Source organism: Micropterus dolomieu, linkage group LG01 (genome assembly GCF_021292245.1).
Source record: "Micropterus dolomieu isolate WLL.071019.BEF.003 ecotype Adirondacks linkage group LG01, ASM2129224v1, whole genome shotgun sequence".
In the NCBI taxonomy this organism is placed as follows: domain Eukaryota; kingdom Metazoa; phylum Chordata; class Actinopteri; order Centrarchiformes; family Centrarchidae; genus Micropterus; species Micropterus dolomieu.
The window spans coordinates 40,802,767-40,821,387 of record NC_060150.1 but is presented as its reverse complement, the minus strand read 5'-3'; the positions used below and the strand labels follow the sequence as shown (position 1 = coordinate 40,821,387).

Sequence of the window (18,621 nt, the reverse complement as noted above, 5' to 3'; positions counted from 1 at the left end):
AAAGCAGAACTATGACAGTGGACAAACTGGAAATACCATATTGACATTTATTACACTAATGGTAGCTAAATATTAATGCAAGCATTTGATGGATGTTCCAAAACCGGTGAATGAATCCAGATTTTAGTAGAAGGACACATATCAAATTGATAATTTTAATAGTCTGTTTGAAGGACAGATTTTTGAACAGAAGTATATGCTTTGGCTTTTTTGCCTTCATTGGAGAGTACACAGTTGAGGGCTTAGGAGAAATAGCAATGAGAGATGACATATAATAAATGTTCAAGGCCAAACCAGGCTCTTTGTTAGTACATGGCCAATGTCTCAAGCTACTAGGCCAACAGGAAAAGAATAAAGTTTTTGCCTGTTAGAGTCATAAATGGTGAAGTAATGTCAGCCTCCAGTTCCTGAAACTGTGTGATTTATGGGTAATAATAAGGTTGTTATCGTTCTCCTGATCCACATGTCCAATATTTGGATTGGTCATTGTCCTTGTCAATCATTTCGTCCATGTATTGTACAGTAGGTGAGTAGTGCCTGAGAAGAGATTATTGATGTCGCTGTCATCGGTCATATGGTCTGCTCAGAGTGCCCGGAGTGATGAGTGCTCTTCACTGAACGGATTTTTAATCAAAATAATGTGTCGAAGACCATCAAAGCCTATTTGCTGGGAGAGCTTGAGTGTATTTGAAAAACAAGAGGTAACATACAAAGGAAATTGTGCTTCCCCAAGCATTCAAAAACGTGAATGAATGACGTGAAAGCAGTGTTTGTCAAAATCACCAAAGAAAACAAGGAAGTAGATGGATCTGATTGATGGCGATGTTTTCTTTGGAGATTATTTGTCAAAGACACAAATATACTGCATTTGTTTTGTTTTTTCATTTTCCACATTTAGTTACATTTCTATACGTGTTGACTGTGTTCCATTAAGCATGCACATTCAGGATTATAGACAAAAACTGCTACACAATTGGACAGAATGGCGCCATTAAAATTATTGCTAATTAGCTATTAACAGTTCCTGTTTGCAACTAACCCATGGATGTACTGACAACTATCTATTTATTACTTTTATACTATAGTTTACTTTAAATCTTTATGATTCTCAGGCAAGTTCTGGAGTTATAAGCAGAGTTATGACGCATCCGCGGTCAACATTGGAGATAATGATGTCCTCGGGAATCATTCATCAGGCTGAATCTAAAAATCTGTGTATCAGTTTGAAAACCTGAGGGGAACATGAATGTCTGTACAAAATGTTGTGCGAATGCATTCTGTAGATATTGAGATATTTCAAAGCATAAGTGAAAATTTTGACCTGCTGGCAGTGCTGAAGGAAACATTAGGGGACAGCAAAGTCAGTAGGATTTATCATTCGGGCACCATTAATATTTGTACCAAATGTGTGGTGAGCCATCCAATAGTAGCTGAGATATTTCATGCACACACACTCACAAAAAATTCAACCTTATGGTGGCACTACAGGAAAAGTCAGGGGAGCAAGTCAGCAAAATCTAATTAGTATACATCATCTGAGCACCATGAAGATTTGTACCCAATTTTGTGATAATCATGTGGTCTCAAGGACCCCAAAGCACCTGCTTGGGTTTAAATGTCTGGGAACTCCCCATCATTATCAGTTAATACAATTGATGAAGCCTGTTATGTGACTTTGAAATCCAGTTACCTTTCACATTGTACTTCTGGATTCCAAAAAAACTCAAAAACAACTGCAGTTGTTTTAATTACATATTTACACAAAAAGTATAGTAAAGTCCACTACATGGTACAGTAGAACTACCTTTCTCATTTTAGCCTCCAGTTTTAACAAGTGCCAGGGCCTTTTTCATATGACAGCCAATGGGGAGTGCCTGCAAGACAGATGGAAAGCAGCCACTTTGGAAAGGCCTGTCACTTTTGTTGGCAGAGTGGAGCGCTTTCTAAAGTTGTAGAACATTTTAACTTTATAGACGCGGACACACTGCTGTTTGTGTGAGCTGACTAATCACAAGGAGGAAGTGGAGGTTGGAGGCTCGCCTTACATGGCTGACACCATATGATAACAATGAAATGTCAGAGCAGTTTGTCCGAGTTATGAAGTCATTGTGGAGCTGTGTTGGTTCTTTGACTGCTGAACACCTTTTGTGAATAACTATTTCCTATTATCTGCACAATGTGTCACATTTCTATTGTCAAAGCTTAAATTTCAACATTTTCTTCTAAATCAAGAAACAAAAATACACACACAAAGCACCATTGAATAATTTCATTTTGTCCTGGTGGGAGGGCAAATACATGTGTTAAACTATTTTTTTCCTTTCTGAACATCCCTGTTCTTTGATATTGTCTCTGCCTTTCTAGATAGAATTTGATCTGATCATATTAACCTTCAATGAATTCAGATGCTCTAAAGTAATTGCAGCATTTTTTAAGCTCAGTGGGACTCAGGAAATAATCAATTCAGAGCAATCCACAATGCAGGGGAGAATAGTGAGTTTGGTCTATAGTGGAGGCTGACATTATTTGGGGAATCCTGTGGATATATTTTAAATTTTTCAGGAGTATTTTTTGTTGGAGAGGGATGAGACAGAAGTGAAAATTCACACCCGCGTCACCTTGTAGTCTATAGTCAGTAATGTAGGTTGTCAGAACAAGCAGGCACAAATAGAGACATATGCACAAACTAATTAACACAAAATTGCTAAATTAAGGTTTAATTATGTATTTTATAGCTTTCAACAGGATTGTGGCTCCTTGGCTTATTTTCATAAATGAGAAACACATCTTCTGTATGAACATAGATATTATGCTTAATCTGAGAGCAGCAGCTCCAGCCCAAAGTAGATAGATTTGCATATTGAGATTTGGAGATTTAGATTTGTTTTAGTTTCTATTTTGCTTTTACCTTGTCTACCAGACTCATGTACAAAAGTTACATTTGTAGCCTCACACAGCCTCCTTTAAACATATTGTTTAAATAAACAAATAAAACTTTTAAGTCTTGAATCTTCCACAATGGCTAGACATCGGTCCAATAAGGCACAATTAATTAAATGTATTATTCTAGCACATTTTAAAGCAGATACAGTGACCAAAGTGTTGTGATACTCTGATATTCAGTAGGGATTTATAAAGTTGATATAAAACCTGTAAAATTGGGATACATTTATAAAAAATCACCTTGACCTAGGGCCACAGTTTCATAGGAATTTTATAGAAACACAGTTTCACTGAATTCAGTGCGTTGTAACTCAAATGAGCCAGAGTCGGAGCCAGGGACCAGAGGTTCAGAACAATATGTCAAGTGATATTTATAGCTCTCTGCAGCTTCTTATACTGTACGGTACGTCCTGGAATTGTCCCTGGCTGAAAAATTTGCTCTAGTAATGTTTAGTTTTGTCATTAAGTGGCTTATATACCTGTAGCAATGTCACCTATATAAATTTATCTTGTTATGTTGGAGCCTGCTTTGCAAATATAGCTATTTCAATTATTTCGTATTTAAATAAATCTAGGAGATAGGTTCGTTAGTTAGTCAAAAGTTACTTTGAGTAAATCTTTGTCGTGTTACTTTATTTATTAGCAAAGTATATTTATTACGAGGCTGTTGTAAGTGGATAGTTCTCACTAGTTCACCAAAAAACTTACAGATGTCAGAAATTAATTGGATTAGTGTATAACAACTTCTAAACTCTGATAAAATGCATTTTGTAGCAATTTCTTCTATGCGAACCTAAATTCTACATGTATAATCCATCATAAATCTTGAATGCAAATATTCACATCAAATACATCTTCATTTCATATTTGAAGCTAGTGAGAGGCTGATACATGGAAGTAGTAGAAAAAGTTTTGGCCTGAAAGGTTAAATTCAGTTTGCTTTTTCAGCATCTTGTAGTTAATAGGTGTTACATTCACATTTATACTTATAAACTTATACCTTATATTCAGTATAATGTATATTTTCCCTCATTTGGATATTTGCTATTTTCCTCTCCTTGTGTGTCCTCATCTTATTTTTCTGCATTTCCACCTGCAGACTAGAGGAATAACAACCATTATTACAGGTCCAGTATGCAAAGATAATTTCTTGTACTGACACCACCTGATATGGAAATACAGTTTTCTCCTCACTATTCACTTTTCCATTTATATTGGTCCATCAGTAGGCTGTCAGTTCTAGCCTGTTCTCACTTGCACATGAAATAAAATCCAGTCGTCACAACGATAGCATCTAAGGAGCCTTTTTGTGACAAAAGAGCTTTGATTCCCTCCTCCATAATACTTTGAAAAGGATGCCTATTCCTGTCTTCCATTTATATGCCTCTCTGTGATGAGGGCAGCTGAATGCCACACACACACACACACACACACACACACACACAAAATAAAAAATAAAGTGAAAGCTTGCCCTGATTGCTAGCTTGATTACTTTCATTGATGTGGATGACAAATCGACATGGTGGCAAGGCTGGCGACACAGAAAAGGCAGCGGGGCACCAGATTAAAAGGCCTGGGGAGCACTCCTGCATGTCCTTAATTAACATGTATGTGTTAAGGGCTACTCCAAACATGGTCGCATTGTGCTAAAGTAAATTAGGAATATATCAGTCACATTTGATATGTATTTAAAAGTTCATGTTGGACAGTAGACAAGCGGCTTTTTTGGGATGGATAATGCATCTTGTGCCGTAAAACGAGTAGTATTTTCTGTGTGTGAATTTATCTGTCTGTATATATATATATAGTGTGTAATATTTTTAGAGGTGCAGGGATACATACTACACTAATTGTAGTATTCTTACTGGCTCTGATACAGCTCCTTAGTACTATTGCTAAACATCAAATGTATTTGTCATATTTGAAATCTAAAGATATCTTTTGACTAGTCAGAAATCCGTTTTAAACAAAAGTTTGATTTAAGATATTTCTAATTAAATTTTGATTAATCATATTAAAATTTTAGATATTTTTAATGAGTAAGAATTTAGCATGGACGTGTGTGGGGAATCTTATGAGAGATTTGACAAGTCAAAACTAGATATCACTAATTGTATTCTCCTTACAACTCAATGGTTAATCCATACTAGTCAGAATGTAATTGGAGATATCTTGAATTAAAGTTTTGCCTAGTCATAAATGCACCACAAATCTTAAAAAAGGTTTTTAGGGTTTGCCATAGTAAAATTCTCTGTGCAAAGACTCACTGCCAATAATGATTAATCAATACAATGTCAGTTATTTCTTCTAATACACATGCTGCTCCTTTGTTTCCTGTCAGATTTGGTTGTTTCAGTTTGTAGAAGCAGAGACGCCTCTTGTGCACATAGGCTACGAGTGCATTATGTCTCAGTCCAGTGTTTGAAAAAATTTAACTGACACTCACAGTTTTGATTTAATGTGAAAATACTGACAGAAACATGAATGACTAATTTAATTTCTTCTCAGATCAGAACTCAACACGGATGAGAGGTGCTGACCTTCCCACACACACACCTTCCTTTCACGCTCTGTTTAATCGCTTTTTAATTGTGCATGTCTTTAACACAATGTTCTCACTTTTGAGGTCCGGACTAAAATTGGGCCTATTTCTATGAAAATCCAAATTCATTTTCCCCACATGGAAACAGAGCCATTATCTCCTTGGTGTTATGACTCAGCCAGTAGGTGCAGATATGAGCTGCCACTGTCTGATAGAGACAAAGTGTATAAATGCCAGATTTATGAAAATCATTTTTGACTTTGACTGAAAGCTGATTCTTTTATGTGAACAGTCGCCACGTCAGAGAGAGCAGTGAACCCTGGTGAAAACTGCCTCTCTGCATTTTCAGATTTCATCCTCTAGAAAAAGCTATCTGCACTTGCTTTGTACCTGCTGTCAAGCCATCACACACATCTATTTGTATAGAGTAACAGTGTATTATACTGCCTCATTTTGAATCAGCCTACTAAGAACAAAAATGTCACTTTATTTACTTTTGTTCAGTAGATTCCAAATAAATGTGTTATTCTTTGGATAGATTAGAGAGACACTTATGTCAACTTCTGTCACGTTATAACTGTTTGTTCTAACACTTTACCTTGAATTGACAGTTCAACTGCTTTCATTTCTTACACTTCAACAGGCAATTCAACTGCCTACAGGGCTTAAACTCAAAGCAAAAAATGCTCTCAGTGATTAAACTTTCACTGATTTCAAGTGCTTTTATTGCTTACAGTACAACTGACACCTCAGCTCCTTTCAGCGCTTGGTCATCAAGTGACGCTTCAAATGCTTTCAGTGTTTCAACTTCAACTCATACTACCACTGCTTTAAGTTCTTTAACTTCAACTGCAATTGCTGTATATTTCACACACAAATAATTCACACTTTAAAGCATTTAAAGTTGTTTACACTGTTTATACATGAGTTGTGTAAACAAGAAAACACTTTTTAATTAAGCCTCATCTAGTTTTATATTGTTTGAATGTTGTATCATATGCAACTCATACTGCAGAAGTATCTTACTATCAACAATTTAACTATCCATTTCTGTAAATTACCTGTTAATTTGCTTTTCAGGGTAAGCAAAATATTGAGCATAGCAGGCTGTGATGATGTGTCTCTAATAATGACAGGAGCCTCCAACGTGTTTAGGATGACATTAATTTCAGTGACATATTAGAGTAAACTAAAAAGAACAAGATACCCTAATTGATTTTGAATTAGCTTTTTTTGGACAGAGAATGTATTTTCTCCTTATTTAGTTTTGTGTGATGGAAAACAAAAAGTCTGTTGCTTTAACTGCTTTAACTTAACTTATGTTTCAGTTGCCCTCACTACCTGTACTTCATGTAAAGTGTTTAAAGAATTCACATAATAACTTGTTTATAGTGTTTTCTCTCCAGGCAATTTAGTCTTCTTTTGTGACATATTTAAAATCTTTGAATGGTGCAACTCAGGAACATGTTATTGCAATAAACACCATATTGTCAACTTTTTAACTATTTATTGTTGTAAAATATCTGCTAATTAGCTCTGTAGGTAAGTGTAATACTTTCCTTCGACCACTTTGTCCCCTCCACCAGTCCTATGACTTTCTATGTGCTTGAGAATGTTTCCATCTGGCAAAGTAAATAACTTACTTAATTATTCTGGTGAACTAGACTTATTTCAAATTACTTCGAAAACAGATTACTTAGAAAACAAAACAGCTGCTCAAAAAAGACACGGGGCTTTGTTGAAGAGAGAGCACTTTGGTGGAACTATCTTTGCTACAGTAAACGTCTTAAATTGCCACAGAAATTGCACAAAGAGTTATGCTTTTATAAACAGCATGTCTTAAACCCTGGAATCTGCTTTATCTCAATGACTTAATTGCATGTAAAAACAATATTTTTGTGTTTTTGTGTATGTATGTGAGTGCATACATGTACAGAATATCATTGATTAGATTTAACAATAATTTTGATTCATGCCCCATTACAGTCAGCCAATCCAGACACACCGTCAAAAGCATTATGATTTATTTTTTTAGATTTAAAACAAACAGACCAATACAGAACACAAAGAACATTAAAGATAAGGGAAAAGTGAAACATAAAGACATCATTTATTAAATTTAAGGTCAATAAGGATAAGCCTATATGTACAGATCCCATGCATCTGTACACCCATGTGTGATAGCTAACACTTTCTCCATGGTAATGGCTAATTCCCTACCTCCCAACTTGAAATGAAAGAGGAGAATCTGAGCCACGGAGCCTCTTTCAGAGCACAGCACCATGGCTACTCACCCGAACATGGTCGAGTGAATAGATGAAAAGCCAAGCATGTCGGGAGCTCATGTCAGTGACAGCTGCACTGAAGCCCCTGTCTGCATTTTTAGCTCTTTTTTGTAGCAGAATGACCCTTCTTGCCCCCCATCTGCTGTCCTTCCTTATTTGAGCTTCATGTATGTGTTATTTAATGAGTCTGAACTCCCTGCTGGCTTTACGTATGGTCCATATTAAGTGTCCAGTAATAACCTTTATTCACTGGCAGATTCATGATTTCAGCTGGATATAATATAATAACAGTATATGATTTGCACTGTTGGAAGAATGTGCAGGTTTCTTGTTTTATATCAATTTCTCAACAGGAAACAATGTCAGAGTGCACCGTTGTCTATGTTTATTTTTGGGTTGTTTGTGAAACGTACTGTACTACCATGCTCATAGAGAGCCCGTTAAGCCCCGCTGTTCGATCTGCTCTGTGAAATATCTTGAGGGCGATTTTTGATTAAGGGCTCTTGAGCAACGGCAGAGGCTGTTTTGTACTGGATCTAGTATTGCTCACAGGTTGCCTGTAGGTATGGACTTTTGTGTCCTTTTTGGATTGTGCACAGTCCATTGAAGTACTCCCAAATACAAAGCTTGAAACATGCATCTTGGGGTTTGAGCAGTTTTTATTTTTATCCATTGGTTGTTTTATCTGAGGCCGTTTCTACTTGCGGTGTGGTACATTTCCGAGCCAAATGAGCGTAAATAGGAACAAAATAGAATTACACACTCTCCAACAACAGTTTTCATGTAGCAAAGAATGGCAAAAATCCTATTTCAAATGCTAAAACAATTTGAACACATTGTGCTCTGGTGATAGGACAAGCACGTATCACTGGGTTGTTACGGGTTCTTTTATGCTTTTCACTGTTCTCTTCTGCTACAAGGTAAACAAGCAAACACAAAGCTAACAGGCTGGTCCCTGGAGAACTGCCTGCATATAAAGTGATGATAAGTGTCAGCACTGATTTCAGAAGGGTTCCTGTTCAGATCCCACCCCTCCTTGACAATCCCTGTGAGTGCCTTTGAGCTACACCGCCATGCTGCATGCTGTGCTACACTGACCTCGAAGGGAAGCAAAGAAAAGAATTCCAGAGTCTTTACATTTTTGCAAGGGAAGCAACTATGGTACTCAGTAAAAGTAATAAGTGTTGAAACTTCAAAAACCACCTCAAAATGAGCAGTGACAGTTTAAAAATGGGTTAGATTAATGAGAGAGAAAAGTATTTGACCAGGGTATACTTTTAATAAGCCCTGCCAAGTTATACATATTTTATGCGGTCCTCAGTGTTGATGAGATTTAGAGATTGAATATGTGGAGCCAGTTGCTGCACTGTTGTGTGTCTTTTTACTGCCAGACAGAGAGTGGGAAATGGAGGAAGCCAAACAGTTCACTGAAAAGACCACATAGTGAGCTTGACCCTTGACCTGGCTTGCATGCTTTGTTGTCTGCCAGCTTTGTTCTTCTTGTCCATGGTATTTACCGGATAGAAACTACCACGCATGGCTTCCTCAAAATTAAATGTTGACTCTCCACGACTGACAATTTACCTCAAGTTGGCTCCTGACAGCAGGAGATGGTGAATAAACACAGCGAGCTCTATAAGAGAGGCGGCATATGCATGCTGAGGCTTGAGGACACAGCCAATGCAATCATCATGCCCCTAACGCAGCATCCATCAGTGGGCTGATAGATTCCATTAATAAAAGACCTTTGGTGTTGTATCCTCTGTTCAGCATGTACTCCTTCAGTGCCACCAATATAATATTGACCTAATCATTCTCTACCCCTGCAGCGCTGGCTTGGAACCTGAAATACCATTGTTATTTATCCCATAATGAGATGTTGACATTTACAGATAAATTGAAGGAAGAGTAACAATAATTCTATGTGAGTACATTGTAATATAAAACAAAATGCTGGATAATAGGCTTTTATCATTGAGTGGCCAGCACTTAATTGAAAAGCACTGTAGACATGTGCCTTTTTTTCTGTTTGACAGTAAAAAATAATCATTAAGATAGAAATAAAACAAATTGCTCAAATATAATCTCTGAACTATTTCTACACCTAAAAATACAGGTCTTTACCCCCATTGTTTTCATCAGCGATAGTTAGGTATTGACCTCAATCAGGTATCATGAACACAAATCTCAGATCTCCTGAACCCAAACGCCACGCTGTCCAAGACAAGGACGTGTCTCCAGACTCGTTCCAAGTTTTACCCATCTCCCTGGCAGAGCATACCAAAGGATAGTCAAAAAGCTCAACAGTTGTGTGCTTACTGTGGGGTGGAAGAGATGCAAAAGGCTCTGGCTGTCAGTGGAAACAAGCCTCTTCAGTGTCACTTGAAGTTCAGAAGTGGTGCTTTAGGTGCTTTAGGAAACAGAAACTTGAAGAAGGTTTGTATTAGTTTCCCCTGAAGTGTCTTCCTGGAGGAGTATGGGCTACAGATGTGATTTAAGAGCATTCTTGGTGATGATTATGCATTGTCACCACTTATCTATGACTTATCTACTGTATCTACTGTAAATAATTTGTATGTAACATTTGTTTTGTGAGTAGCATAAAGGAAACTATTCTAAATCTTATTTTCAGGGACATAATCTTGAAGAATTTCACATTAGCATTGACATTAACAGTAACATAAGCTGAGGCTGGGGTTCATGTGAGATAAAAGTAGTTCAGTCAGGGAAGATTTCATCTCAGTGAAGGAATAAATTATTGACATTTGATCTAAGAATATGAAAAATGTCAATAGTCTTTGGTGATTAGACCCCAACGTGACATCATGGTGGTGGGATGAAGAGAATGCCGAAGATCTGGATGTGATGAGGAGTGGAGTTCAACCTGGGCCTGGATATGATGAACTGGAGGAGAATGGGGTGGAGGAGAGGAGATTTTAAGTTTGAGAGTGACCACGTGATTGGCTGATGGAGATCACGGCTTAGTCAACTTGTTAGGGAGAGAATAGGAGAGAGAAAGTTGTTATGAATGAAGCATAACGACAGTCTTAACTTGTGCTGGGCTTCATTTATTTATATGTTTTGTTGGGAAATTGCGAGTTTGATTTTTGTAGCAAAGTGACAGTGGCAGTTGCACCGTTTAATTTCATTTCCTTCTTTGTTTCAAATTGCAAATATTGATGGGATTTTTCATAAAATCCTGTTGTAAACCAATGCAAGAGCTGTGTTTTCATGCCAGCAGAAATTTAACAGCATTTTTGGTGAAGATTGTGCTCTCTGACTTATCTACTGTATCTAATTTATGTATATAACATTTTTTTATGAGTAAGGAACTACAACTTAATCTCATTATAAAACCCTATGTTCTAAAATGGTTTTTAAAAAAATCTACATTGTACCTTGAATAGTGTTGCACTTGGCTGTTCACATGAAAACAATAATAGTTGTGTCAAGTATGAAAACAAGAGTTAGAGAGAGAAGTTCAACCCCTGGCTTCTTTCTCACCTCACACCGTGAAATTGGTGTGAATGCCAGACTGTCTGCTTCACAAAGTTAGGTGTGAGGGACAGGGGTATCTGAAGCTACTCAACCATCTGACAAGCAGTTCATGGAATATCCTGGCCCCTTTAGGATTGCACCTCTTCTCTTCATTGAGTATGTAGTCCTGTAGGCTTTATGAGGCATCCAGCAGTCCTTGAGGTGCTTTGCAGTTTAGTTTAAAATGACAGGAGGGAGGGCCAGCCACCCGAGCTTGGTAGAGGACAGTGCCTCTTTAATTTATTGTTTAAGATTGATTTTATTTAAACTGAATTAAAGGGGCACTCCACTAATTTGACACATGTTCAGTTGACGACGATTTATAATGTCATCAGTGTTATCCCAGTTTTGGCTAAATAAATAAAGTTCGGAGGTATGTGGTTTGAACAAAGTAGACATTTAGGAGGCAGGGGAATTTAATGAAAGAGCATTATGGGAAATCTAACTGAATGAATGTGCAATACTAAATTGATGGAGATCCCTTCTAAATTTGTAGTGTTTAAAATGTGATCATTGGCGGTGTACTTGATACTTTACATAAACTATTTGTCTAAGTGCAGTGTGCTGGAGAGAGCTTGGCTAGTGAGTAGGTAGGGAAAGCAAATACCCCAAAAGAGCAATTTTAACAGTAACACATGAGTACACTTTATATACTTATACTACTTCCTTCCTGGTTTTATTAGTTTGGAGGTTGAAAACACTGGAAAGACTGAGAACACTGTTGTATATTACAGATTCAACTGAAGCTTTATTCTGTACACTTTTAACACCAAATATGAGAATCAGGAAAAACATTCCCTGAAAAAAAACACTAAAGCGTACTCTGCCTGCTTTGCTGTTAATTGAGGTGTTGTATAATGTTGGAGGTGATGGAGTAAAGACAGAAATATGCACTCTGCTAAATGCTGACAGTTGAAAATGGTCCATCTGTCCATCTTTGAATACCAAAAACGGCCTTTCAGTAAAATATATGGCAGTTTCTGTGATCACTCTGATGTTCAGCACATTGAAGGGGTTGATGGCCATCAGACAGCTCTGACTTCAAACAGGCTTATTCAAGGTTGGTTACCAGCTTCAAGTGTTCTTTTTTTAGAGTTATTGAAGGATTTTTTTGTCATACTTTGAGGGGAGGTCTTAAAGTCATCTTTACACTCATGACTTGTTCTTCTGAGATTAAAACTCTGATATAAGCAGAAGGTTGTTGTAGTGACTACACAGGTCCAATGATAAAAATGTAGCTTGTCTTATCTGTCTATGCAACATTATAACAGCTCCTATTAATATTCCAGCTACACCAAGAAACAAAACTTGAATTTCCCACATGCTTTGAGCTGAAAAGGATTTGATTTGAAGATATGAACTTGACCCTTATTTGATGTGCCAGTAGTTTCAGACAAAGATGGTTTACATGTTTATTAAAAAGGACGTGGCCCTTGGTGTATGACCTCAGCTCCTGCTATTGGTTCTCAAAAGACAAAAACCTTTAGAATCCATTTTGCTATCAGTAGTGGATGCACTTAAAGCTACACTCCGCTGCTCTTAATGCCAACAAGAGAGAACTGTTGAAAATATCTGATATTAATATCCAGCTTTCACTCAACAAAGCATTGAGTCACTACTGTTTAAGTGGCAGTCTGAATATTGGATCCTTTGCTGACTATGGGCAAAATAAAGATGCCACATATACAGAATAGGGACTCCTCTCGGACAGAAGACTAGATTGTAGTAGTTGTGTAAAAATGTTTGAATAAATGGACAGAAAAATTAAACAGAAAGGTCCTTTCAGTTAATCATTGTTGAAACAGAGATTCAAAGACATTTCTTAATAGCTGTAGTGTATTTTTTATGTGGGATGAGCTAGCTATTGCTTTAACAGAAAATTGATAGTTTGATCATTTGTGATGACCATTATATTACTTAGCAAGCCACAGTGGCATTGAAGTACTATTTCATTTCATTATTATTCATTATTTGTAGCAAAATGCAAATCATGATTGGATTTTGTAACATAATTAATTCATGGGTAAATGGTGCATGTTTTGATCTTTTGATCTGATTCGAATGTTTGTCCACAGAACATGACTTGTATTTGCTTGTGTCGTGTGTGTCGGGTGTACATTATCAGCAAAGATGCGGTAGTGAAATACACATGGTGTTAAAATTTTATATTTTATGCAACATTTACATATTTTAGTAGTATTTAATATGTATGTATATATTGAATTAGGTAAGATGAGTGACAACAGATGAAACAGCCAAATTTCAATTTCATCAATTTGGCTTGTTATCTCTAAATAGATAAAGTTTAAACAATCCTTTAACCTCTGAACAGTCTAAAAACAGCTCATTTGTAGTTCAGCCGTTTCGCTTTCATCCCTTTGACGTCACAGGGATGAAAGCAAAATGCGCGTCATATAATGCTATGAAGCGGCTAGTCCGACACGCCCTCAAAAACACCGGTGAACACACTAGCTACCCTCCAGGCTCCTCAATGGACATAAAGTTGTTACTGTGATGTAGAGACAGAGCTTAGTTAAAACTTTATGGATGAAAGATACTTTGGTTACAGATTAATAACTCACGACTCTGAAACTCTTGCTCCAGTCTATGTTGATAAGCTGGTAAGGGGAACATGTACAGCTGAACCGAAACCGTGTTTACTGGCTTCTCATGACCTGCTTCTGATTGGCTAGTAGTCCTTAACTAGGAACTGCGCATGTGCAACTCCCAACAAAGATCATGTAGAGGCAAGATGTATCACTCCATAGCTAAAATGAAGCCTTCAACAACCGGGTGAAAAGAGGAGCTGCAGCAATGTGCAGTGTGATAAAAATATGGTGTTATTTGAAAATGAAACCATGTAAACCTGTTTTGGTACAACCCCCAAATAAGATTATGAACCTGAAAATGAGCATAATACCATCTCTTTAAGTTATTTAAATTATTCTTTACTTGCTTACATGACCATCTTTACTGTGATGTTCTTTTTTTCTCCCAACAGCTACACTCAGATGTGGACAAAGGAGATGGCAAGGTGAAGTATGTGTTGTCTGGCGAGGGCGCTACCTCCATCTTCACCATTGATGAGAACACAGGTGACATCCATGCCACGAAACGCCTTGATCGGGAGGCACAACCCTACTATACCCTCCAAGCTCAAGCTGTAGACCGACTCACCAATTTACCCGTAGAGCCCAGGTCTGAATTTGTGGTCAAGGTCCAGGACATCAATGATAATGAGCCAAAGTTTCTTGATGGACCATATATGGCAGGGGTACCAGAGATGTCACCCTTAGGTAAGCCTTTGTTTTAAATATCATCCCATACCAGTTCCCCCTTTTTTCTTACATTTTCTATTCTTTTCGACTCGCTCTCACACTCTCACTTTCTCTTTGACTTGCCCTCTCTCCAACATCTGCATTTGATAATTTTCCACCTCACTGAATTTGTCTTGATCTCTCTCAGTATTTAAGGTCATGGGGGAGAATCGGGAAGTTTGCAATATTAATTTGAATCCAGCACATTTGCTTTGTAAGACTCAATGTGTTCATCACATTGGGCCCAATTTAAAGTGAATGAAGCTCTACTACATGGGCTCCACATCAGTGGTAGTCCAAGTTAAACTACTTGGATTTGGACATCCCTTAGCCAGAGTGTACAGGTTAATTGGCTTCTTTTTTCTTTTCACTAATATTTTACTGTGCTAATAAATTAGACCATGGGCCTTTCTCCTCTTGAGGTCTGTTCGATTCAGTTTTTGAAATCAATATGATGTAGACAGACTGAACTATCAGGACGCCCGTGGAACTTTGGACATGGCAAGGCTATTCATTTATGAGGCACATTTACAAATTCAAAGTCCTTCACAAAAGACATTGACAGTAAAATAACAGAATGAAAAAACAAATTAGAAATCAGAAAAGACTAAAAGATGAAATGAAGAAAAATCTGTGAGTGATCGAAGCAGCCAAAATCTAATTGCTAGCAATGTTTTTAGCCTTGATTTAAAAATCTTTTGAAAGTTTATGTTTCAGATATGTACAGAGCAGTAGCTGAAAGCAGCGTCTCCATGTTGTATTTTCAAATAAATACTAATAAGACAATTGCCAGATGACCTGACAGGTCTGTAGGGGTTCACATTGTGGGTGGGAATCAGAAAAATATATGCCTTAAAACATTAAAGTTGGGGTAGGCAATGCATGTTTTGTTTCAAACATTATACAGCTGTAGTTGTTGTAAGGTCTCAGTATTTCATATTCCGTTGACCTCTTTAACATTTATAACTGCAGATATTTCTTTTATCTGTTTGGTTTAAATATGGTCCTGGAGGAAGCCATCATATCAGACCCTGTCTTTAAGTGGCTGCTTCTTGCCGCATGGTCAAGATTTCCTCCAAGGTTTTGAACGGGTCACGCTCAAACTCAAAATGCGAGTAAATGCAAATGAGCCACAACAACATCCTGAGGCTTTTCAACTCAGCAAGTGCATGAGAAACACAGCTGGAGCGAGAGAGAGAGTAGCTTTTGTTTTTTTCTTTCTTAGCATGATCGTTCCAGTTTCACAATAATGCTGCTAAAATTCTTCATTTTGGTCAACAACAAGAAATGAATGGTGCTGAGCAAAAAATGCTCTCAATTTGCTATTTTATGGTGTTTTTAAACCCGACTAAGTGTATTGTAATGTGAAGTCTAGTTGTGCCTTAATTTCCATATTTATCACCCTGCATATGCTAGCACAGACCTCTAGGCTTAAAAATGTTGATGAGTGATGCAAAACTGACTTAAGCAAATTTAAGGTCTGAATCAGGTTTGATAGCCACAGGCATGTTTTCCACAAATTGGGCTCAGAGTACATACTAGCCAGTACTTACAGGTACCTCTCTCGCTGATGTCTGAAAAATGTCTGATCCAGACAAATACATTTCCATCCATCCATTAAACAGGGCAGCACAGGCATCCTTAACATCCTCCAGCTCCTTCTAGGGGTTCCCAAGGCACTCCCAGGCATGCTGGGAGCTGTGGTCTAATCACAAGTGAGCTATGACAGAAATGAATTTGGGTGCCAACTGACAGAAAAGGGTGATATTGATTTAAAAAACACAAAGTTTGAGATCATTTTCATCCCAGAGATTGTGTGTATGATAAATTACATTTATTTTCTCTTGAGGTGATCCTCTTGTTGATTTTTAATAATAGACATGTATTTATTATCAACATCTCATTCTAGATGTTTGTTACTGAACTTGTACATAAACAGACATTGATTTGTTTGGCACTTCAATCTGCCGTCTGAATAATAATTCAGTATCAGAATGGGACCTTGTAATCAGTCCTCTCACAGTGCTGAAAAGATTAGAGGCTGAAGTAGACTAGTTATTCAATTTATATAAAATTAGGTACACAATCAACAATCAGTCTTTGGTTTCATCAAGAATTTATAAAAGTTTACATACAGTGTAATATAAAAAGTTATACTGAGAGTGTGCGGCAGACAATAGTAGTGTTGAATGATGCTGAAGGGGACGTGAGGGGACGTGGTGGGGTAGTGAGCTCTGGATTTGAAGAGGGAGTGTTTAAACCATTGGTTCTTCAACTTTTTCTGTGACGCACCCCTTCCGAAGACAATAAAAGGTAATGTCCCCTCCACACCAGTAAAAATGGATTTCTATGATGATTTTTATCAATCATTAACAATATAGGCGGCTGATTCAGATTCTTGGTAGCACTTTTGGTTGTATATGTCACTAATATGATTCCTATTAATGCAAGTTTAGGTGAGCTCAACATCCACGACGGCTCTGCTATGTTCACCAGCTAGTCTCTTACTGTGTCTGTCTGCAGTTTGGTGCTGGAAAGGTAGCGTACAGTGGCTTTTAAGATATTTTCTGCTGAAAATAGCTGCCTGCTGCAACTGGAAACAATCCTTTTTGACTGGTGAGAGTGAAGCAAGACATTACAGTTGCGCACCAGAAAACCAAAACAATTAGCTGAAAGATGTGACAATGCTCGGTAGCACTGAGGGGAACTGCACAATGGATTATAGACACTTTTTTACCAGCCTGGTAAATGAAAGCACTCTGCAAGCTTCCTCATTCCAATAAACGCTAAGAACTGAAAAAGCTCATTGTGCGTATCAGCTCAACACCTCCAACATGCATGGCAACATACAGATGGAAATGAGTGAAAACAAAGGTGTTTTTTAGAACCTTCAAAGTCAAACTGGAAATTTTCGCCAGCATACAACGGCAGTGGGAGTCATTCCAAGGGAGGCAATGCTTTGCTTACTACACAGGCACGGAGATCTCTGAAGGATTACACAGCCGACTGTCAACGGGGGGTACTGAGCTCAGGCTTAAGGAACCGGAGGATTAGAGTACAAGGGCTTGGAGTCTCATGTCCAACCCGAGATAAGACAGCAACTTGGTACATCAACCACAGAGGAGGATGCGTTCACACCAAAAGCGCTGAGAAGCGGGGTCAACCTCGCCACTTTATTTACTCTGCCAGTTCCTTTGAAGGTCTTCATCACAAGTTGAGAGAACAGCAGGAGAATAATACATTACCTCTCTTTGTAAATATATGCTCAAAGCAATTATCAGTGCAGTAAAGAACAGGGAAGGGCCAAGCACCTCTTGTCCTCAATAATTCCTTTATAGATGTCTTTAAATCATTAATGGTCACAGATCTGCACTGCTGATGAATGGGTTCAATTTAGAGGAAATCATGAATTTAATTAATTAAAGTAATTAGAGGCAGTGCCCGTCCATACACATGGAGACCTTATGGCCCGAGGATCTCTGAAAGCTTTTGTCTTAATCACGACAGGGATGTCAAATAAAAGACAGGAGAGCTTGGGGACAGGAGGTGTGACAATCGCGAGGCTTGGCTCTCTCCCGCTGCATAGCGAAGAGACCAAAGGAGCAGTTTGAGGGCTCATTACAAGCATAGAGAATGTAATGTCAACCCAAGGCCACAGCTCTTGAATTTACTACTCACCAGTCCTATATCCAGCTGTCATTGTTCCTGTCTAATTCATGAGAGCGGAGATCAAGGATGGGATAGTCACTTAATTCTGGAAATAAAAAAAGGTGTTCTGGTTTAAGGAGAGCCAATCCAAATGATTGTTTTTGATCACAGTTGGGTGTCTTGTTGATCCCTCTTTGCATTGTGGGTTATACATACACACTCATAGGGCCACTTCTAATGCAATACAATAAAACAGCTCTGCCATAGCATCTATCTTTAAGCTCATAGTTGGTGACATTGTCTGAAATGTGTAAATTAAATTATGTGTTTAATAATGAGGTAGTGGGTA

General features: G+C 37.8%; 1 protein-coding gene across 1 annotated transcript in view; it reads left to right on the top strand.

Moving 5' to 3' along the window:
* The window catches only part of LOC123977805 (cadherin-7-like), a 105,640-nt gene that overhangs the window by 31,648 nt on the left and 55,371 nt on the right, over window positions 1-18,621 (top strand). The window contains exon 3 of the mRNA XM_046060822.1: window positions 14,309-14,603. Within this exon, the coding sequence (XP_045916778.1) occupies window positions 14,309-14,603 (295 nt within the window). The remainder of the gene's footprint in view (window positions 1-14,308; window positions 14,604-18,621) is intronic.